The sequence below is a fragment of the Eurypyga helias genome, unplaced genomic scaffold (genome assembly GCF_000690775.1).
Source record: "Eurypyga helias isolate BGI_N326 unplaced genomic scaffold, ASM69077v1 scaffold177, whole genome shotgun sequence".
NCBI classification, from domain to species: Eukaryota; Metazoa; Chordata; class Aves; order Eurypygiformes; family Eurypygidae; genus Eurypyga; species Eurypyga helias.
The window spans coordinates 38,166-45,220 of NW_010262136.1; the positions used below are offsets into that span (position 1 = coordinate 38,166).

At 51.3% G+C, this 7,055-nt stretch overlaps 1 protein-coding gene across 2 annotated transcripts in view; it reads left to right on the forward strand.

Moving 5' to 3' along the window:
• Window positions 1-461: 461 nt before the first annotated feature.
• Window positions 462-7,055, forward strand: part of RBM47 (RNA binding motif protein 47) — a 6,786-nt gene continuing 192 nt past the window's right edge. Inside the window, exons 1-4 of one of the 2 annotated variants that reach the window (XM_010155586.1) lie at window positions 462-1,611; window positions 3,060-3,266; window positions 5,986-6,188; window positions 6,903-7,054. In XM_010155586.1, coding sequence (XP_010153888.1) covers window positions 483-1,611; window positions 3,060-3,266; window positions 5,986-6,188; window positions 6,903-7,054 — 1,691 coding nt within the window. In that variant the 5' untranslated portion in view covers window positions 462-482. The remainder of the gene's footprint in view (window positions 1,612-3,059; window positions 3,267-5,985; window positions 6,189-6,902; window position 7,055) is intronic. The other variant, XM_010155585.1, reaches the window with a different exon arrangement.

A 7,055-nucleotide genomic window follows, 5' to 3' on the forward strand; every position in this document is an offset into this window, starting at 1 on the left:
GGAGTGGATGAATCAACTGAGGAATGACTGAGAGAGAGGAGAGGGGGCTGGAGGTGGCTTCATGGCGGTGTCTTCCCTTTCCCAATCCTGTGTCAGCTCCTTCCTACCCTTTCAAAGCGGAGGCAAGCCTCCCTTGGGTCTTGAGCTGCTTGGTGACATCTGTTCATGTGACTTCAGCCTCCTGTGGCAGCAGTTCACAGTGCCAGGGTGGTACAGGCAGGTAACTCTCAACCACCCACCTCAAAGAGGGGCTGTGCCTACACCCAGCATGTGGTCTGCTTTCAGTATCAAGATTTGGGCCGGTGTGGCTCGTTCATCTGCTTTTCTGCAGCCGTAGTCCCAGTTTGAAAAATGAACTTGCAGAACAACTACAGGAAGCCAAAAGAGAGGGGTGGGATTTTGGTGGTGGCTAACAGCTTCTAACGAGTGTCCTCCTTCTTCCTTGGCCCAGGCTGTATCAGGCTGTGAATGAGTTTGACACCATGACCGCTGAGGACTCCACTGCAAGGATGAGCAACGATTCCTCCAATGTGACTACCACGAAGGTCCCCGAAGGCGTTGCTGGTGCACCCAACGAGGCAGCTCTGCTGGCCCTCATGGAGCGCACTGGATATAGCATGATCCAGGAGAACGGGCAACGCAAGTATGGCGGTCCTCCGCCCGGCTGGGAGGGCCTGCACCCTCCTCGTGGCTGTGAAGTCTTTGTGGGCAAAATCCCCCGTGACGTCTACGAAGATGAGCTTGTCCCTGTGTTCGAGTCCGTTGGCCGCATCTACGAAATGCGCCTGATGATGGACTTTGATGGGAAGAACCGTGGCTACGCCTTTGTAATGTACACGCAGAAGCACGAGGCGAAGCGTGCCGTCAGGGAGCTGAACAACTATGAAATCCGCCCTGGCAGGCTGCTGGGCGTGTGCTGCAGCGTGGATAACTGCCGGCTCTTCATCGGGGGCATTCCCAAGATGAAGAAGAGAGAGGAGATCCTGGAAGAGATTGCTAAGGTGACAGAAGGCGTGCTGGACGTTATCGTATATGCCAGCGCCGCAGACAAGATGAAGAACAGAGGCTTTGCCTTTGTGGAGTATGAGAGCCACCGGGCAGCGGCAATGGCCAGGAGGAAACTCATGCCAGGAAGGATCCAGCTGTGGGGACACCAAATCGCTGTTGACTGGGCAGAACCAGAGATAGATGTGGATGAAGACGTCATGGAGACTGTTAAAATCCTCTATGTGAGGAATTTAATGATTGAGACCACAGAGGACACCATTAAAAAGGTCTTTGGGCAGTTTAACCCTGGCTGTGTAGAGCGGGTGAAAAAAATACGTGATTACGCCTTTGTGCACTTTACAACCAGGGAAGATGCCATTCATGCCATGAACAACCTTAATGGTGTCGAACTGGAAGGTTCGTGCCTGGAGGTTACCTTGGCCAAGCCGGTAGACAAGGAACAATACACTCGCTACCAGAAAGCAGCAAAAGGAGGGGCTGCAGCAACGCCCGAAGTAACTCAGCAACCTAATTATGTTTACTCTTGTGACCCGTACACACTAGCGTATTATGGATACCCGTACAATGCCTTGATCGGGCCCAACAGAGATTACTTTGTGAAAGGTTAGTAAGCACAATTAGGGGATGTGATGGGCAGGATCGGTCTCAACCCTGTTCAAAAGACAGCCAGTGCTAGGCACTTTTTTCTTAAACACTCTTTTATAGGTCTTTTTGCCTTATTTCGGTTCGGTCTCATTTTAATTTATTAGTAGACAGTGTATTTATCTATAAATAATTGCTAATGTACAGGCTAGTATGAGGGAGGTATCAAAGATACTGTTAAGAATGAGCTGACGGACCAAGCACGGGATGGGGAAGAGAGGGGTCTGGTTTTTATGACTGCTGTACCAAGTCTGAGCAAGTCCAAGGACTCCAGCTTCTGATGCCTCCTTCCAAAGAGCTGGATCCTAAGCGTTAGAGATTGTGACAGAGTGCTCCCTTTGCCTTCTGGAGGTGGGGGAATGGTGACCTGGTCATCCGAAGGGAGGGATGTCAGGGCAAGCCTCACTTGGGAGCTCTCCAGTTGCCACATGCCTTTCACATTAAAATGACAGTAGTGCTGTGTCCTTTATAAAGCCATTTAAGAACTACCAAGTGCAAAATAATTCCTTTATTATGTATACTTTAAATAGTTAGCAGTTACAGTCATTAAAAATTAACCAAAAATCAGTTATTCATAAAAAACCCTAGCAGCTATAACTGGGGGTATAATTACAATTATTCTGTACTTACAGGAAACATAGTTTCCTGGAATTTAATGTGTATTTCCATATAACAGACAGTTTAGCATGACTATGTATTTTAAAGCACCCATGTAAACCGAGAAATATTTTTAATGCTAGTTGATGAAGAATTTCAGCTTCTTCTCAATTTCTAGATTGGTATTTGCAATGAACTACAAAGGAGTTAACTGTCGGTCTAAATACTCAATTAGGCCATCGTAGAGTGCATTAACACCACAGTGTCCAAAGTACTGTCGTAACATGCGTGGAGGCACTGAGATAAATAAAGGCAGTACCTTTAGGGACGAGTTCTATTCACATTACTAATAAAATAGCGCAGAAAACAAACACCACTGGTGAAAGCGTTTGCAGTGGTGGGACAAAGTTGGTGAAAGGCCAGGTACCACTTCGGGCCATCTCTGCAGGGTCCCAGCTGAGAGGCTGGGTCTCCTCTGGAGTAGAGCTGAGAGCAGAAGCTGTTCGTACTGAACAGGAGTCACACTGAGAGCCCCCCCTCTCTCTGCTGAGCGGATTATACCCACAAGGCTGGCCCCGAGAGTTGCATAAATATAAATAAGCAGTTAACGTATGTGCAGAAACACCAAGAGCAAAACTTGCATAGCCTCACTGGGTGCTTCTGTTTCCCTCAGCGAGGTCACAGATCAAACTAACTCCAGCAGCCTCATTTCTAAGCGCATGCCTCCCGATGTCAGCCTGGGGCTGTTCCTGCTCCCCCCGCGACTGCCGCCCTCCGTTACTCACCATCCTCTTCTGTGTTGTTATCATAAGCAGGCAGCATACGAGGCCGAGGGCGAGGTGCAGCTGGCAACAGAGCCCCAGGCCCCAGGGGCTCCTACCTGGGGGGATACTCCGCTGGCCGTGGCATCTACAGCAGGTACCATGAAGGCAAAGGAAAACAGCAAGAGAAAGGATACGAGCTGGTACCCAACTTGGAGTTACCTGCGGTCAATCCGGTGGCCATTAAGCCCGGTGCAGGTTAGTATGTGCAATGAGGGGAGGAAAGTGGAGGTGGTGGGTGAGCCCCTGCTCCAAGCTCCCATGTCAGGCACACAGGGACTCCTCCAGGGCCAGCCTACGGCTGTGGCCATGGGGACAGACCCGGGGCTCAGCGCTCCCCTGTGCCAGATGCCTCCTGGCTCTGACCGGACTTTCTGCAACCAAGAGGCATGCAGTGGGACAGGAGACATGAACGCCTGGAGCTCTTCAGGCCAAACGAAGAAGGGCTGAAGCTGTGCCCACCCCTCCTGCCCCTTTCTGCACCTCCTCAGGAGGAAGCAGACTTCCCTCTCTTGTCTAGTCATATACACTAGAGCATGGTAACCAAGAGCAATCTTCCTCTCTTTTAATTTCTTCAGTGCTAATTTCACCCTGGGAGATTCCTGCCTCAGGTTTCCAGCCAGGCTGCAGCTCTCCCCTGCTTGGTTCATATTTCTCTGGTGCTAGGAGGCTGGGAAAAGGGCCTGTGGCTTTCCCATTGCAGGAAGTCCCTGGCTGAGGCAAGCTCCTCCATCACCATCAGTGCATGAGGAAGGAGCAACGCAGGGAGCCCCCGGGGTCCAGCCTGCAGCCATGCAGAGCCCACAGGAGAGCGCTCAGGGCTGTGGGGCTGTGGGGAGCCGGCCCATGGGCCGAGACAGGGATCGCTCCCTTCTCCCACATCCTCAGCTGATATGCAGCCCTTGCCCTTCCCAGGTGAGTGGGATGAAGGCTGAAGCCCTTCAATTGCTCAAGATCACATCTGAAAAGATCGTTATTTGGAAAAGCAGCCTGAGGGAGAAGGTCCTGGCAGGTGACGGGGACAGGCCCTCTTGCAGAAGTCCTCAGGTCTTCTCCCCATTCCTCTCTCCAAGTCAATTGTAACTGCAGGACCTATAACAATAACAGAGCTGCAGTGTTTTCCCAAAACATGCCCCAAACTGTCAGTGGAAGCTACAGTGTGCATCTAATGCAGGCTGTGAAGAGTTCTTCGTAACAGTGGCATGAGACAGTGTGAGAAGGGGGTCTAGATGCAAAAGAAGGCCGTTAAGATTAGAGCTGTTTCCAAAGGAAGATCAGACTCCTGAGAAAACTACTCACCCACAGCCAGAAAATATTGCCGCTATGCATGTTTGTAAAGATACCTCAGGAATTCCAGGTATTACTAAAGGATGCTTGAAAAGTGGGCTTTGAAATGCACACCTATTAGAGGTGTCTGTAATTAATTCAACTGATAAACAAAAGCCCGAAGCTCAAGTCTAAATGTTTCTACACTTGAAACATGTTGAGATTCAGATTTCTTTATCAGGTCTTCCCCTTTCTTATGGTTCCAGCACAGCACAGAAACACACAGTCTGTTTTCCCCAACCAGAGCAGGTGATCTAGTAAGAGATACCACATACAAGACCGACCTTCATTATTAATAGGGTGTGACTGAAAGCGCGTTAGCAGAGCAGACGGGTAGAGATCACAGAATCATGGAATGGTCTGGGTTGGAAGGGACCTTAAAGATCATCTAGTTCCACCCCCCCTGCCATGGGCAGGGACACCTTCTGCTAGACCAGGTTGCTCAAAGCCACATCCAGCCTGGCCTTGAACACTTCCAGGGATGGGGCATCCACAGCTTCTCTGGGCAACCTGTCCCAGTGCCTCACCACCCTCTCTGGGAAGAATTTCTTCCTGATATCCAATCTAAACCTCCCCACTTTCAATTTAAACCTGTTACCCCTTGTCCTGTCACTACAGGCCCTTGTAAAAAGTCCCCCCCAGCTTCCTTGTAGCCCCTTCAGGTACTGGAAGGTGCAATAAGGTCTCCCCGGAGCCTTCTCTTCTCCAGGCTGAACAAGCCCAACTCTCTCAGCCTGTCCCCATAGCAGAGGGGCTCCAGCCCTCGGAGCATCTCCGTTGCCTCCTCTGGACTTGCTCCAACCAGTCTATATCCTTCTGATGTTGAGGGCTCCACAGCTGGACGCAGCCCTCCAGGTGGGGTCTCACCAGAGCAGAGTAGAGGGGCAGAATCCCCTTCCTCGACCTGCTGGCCACACTTCTCTGGATACAGCCCAGGATACAGTTGGCTTTCTGGGCTGCCAGCGCACACTGACAGCTCATGTCCAATTATTCTGATTATTTGAAATGTTCAACAAAGCCCATTTCTTCCCTAATCAGTGCCATGAAGCTCCATTTTGGACCTTGCATAAACTCACTCTCTCAGAACACTGTCATTCTGACCAGAGTGTTTTCCCTTGGTCATAAAGACCATAGCTCAAATTATTTTGCTTTGTTCAATTTTGGCATGAGAGGATTCTCTAAAGATCAATTTCTTTGTGTGTGTGTGATTAAATAGATTGATCCTGTAGCAGAGAGATGGGATAAAACATATTTAGCCAAGTCAGTCCTGGGAAATGCATAATGGCAAACGAGGTGATATCGCGCAGGGCTGGCCAAAGGATGGCACAGAGACTGGACAGTTGCTGCCTGCAGCTTCTGCAGGACAAACCACACTTTTCTTAAAAGAAAAAAGCTGCCTATGGCAGCTATGTCGGCCACAGTGCTCCCGGCCATGGGGAGGGCAGAGGTGCCCCAGGTTTCCCACCAGCACACGGGGCTACCTGCCCTGTGAGAGTGGGGCAGGACCGCTCCAGGAGAGCCGGCACAGCCCTGTGACGTGAGGTCCTGGAAACCCTCTCCCAACGCACCTCACGTGTCTGGTCTCTCCTAGTGGCCATCCCTGCCATCAGTGCCCAGTACTCCATGTTCCAGCCTGCACCGCCAGCCAAGATGATGGAAGATGGGAAAATCCACACTGTTGAGCACATCATCAACCCTCTAGCCGTCCAGCAGGATCCAGCTAGCGCAGCAGCTGCCGCAGCAGCCGCGGCTGCAGCTGTAATACCCGCTGTCTCAACACCTCCCCCCTTCCAGGTGAGTTCAGCACCTAAATCCTGCTTCCTATACATCCCACTTCCCATATATCTTGCTCTGCGTACCCGGGATGGTGGGAAAGCCTGGCCTCTTGCCCTGCTCCTGTTCAGGAGATCATAGAATCATGGAATGGTTTGGGTTGGAAGGGACCTTAAAGACCATCTAGTTCCAACCCCCCTGCCATGGGCAGGGACACCTTCCACTAGACCAGGTTGCTCAAAGCCTCATCCAGCCTGGCCTTGGACACTTCCAGGGATGGGGCATCCACAGCTTCTCTGGGCAACCTGTTCCAGCGCCTCACCACCCTCTCCAAGAAGAACTTCTTCCTGATAACTAATTTAAACCTCCCCACTTTCAATTTAAACCTGTTACCCCTTGTCCTGTCACTACAGGCCCTTGTAAAAAGTCCCCCCCAGCTTCCTTGTAGCCCCTTCAGGTACTGGAAGGTGCAATAAGGTCTCCCCGGAGCCTTCTCTTCTCCAGGCTGAACAAGCCCAACTCTCTCAGCCTGTCCCCATAGCAGAGGGGCTCCAGCCCTCTGAGCATCTTCGTGGCCTCCTCTGGACTCGCTCCAAGTGGTCAATACCCTTCTGATGTTGAGATGCTGTTGAGGATGTTATAGTGCACAACAGCCACCAATTCAGGATGTGGGAATGGGATGTTACAGCAGTTGAGGCAATTTTTTAAGATCTGAACCTGATGCTTTCCTTCCAGGGCCGCCCCATCACACCAGTGTACACCATGGCTCCCAACGTGCAGCGGATCCCCGCCACCGGGATTTACGGGACAAGTTACGTGCCATTTGCAGCGCCCGCCACAGCAACAGCGACAATAGCCATGCTACAGAAGAACGCCGCCGCCGCCGCC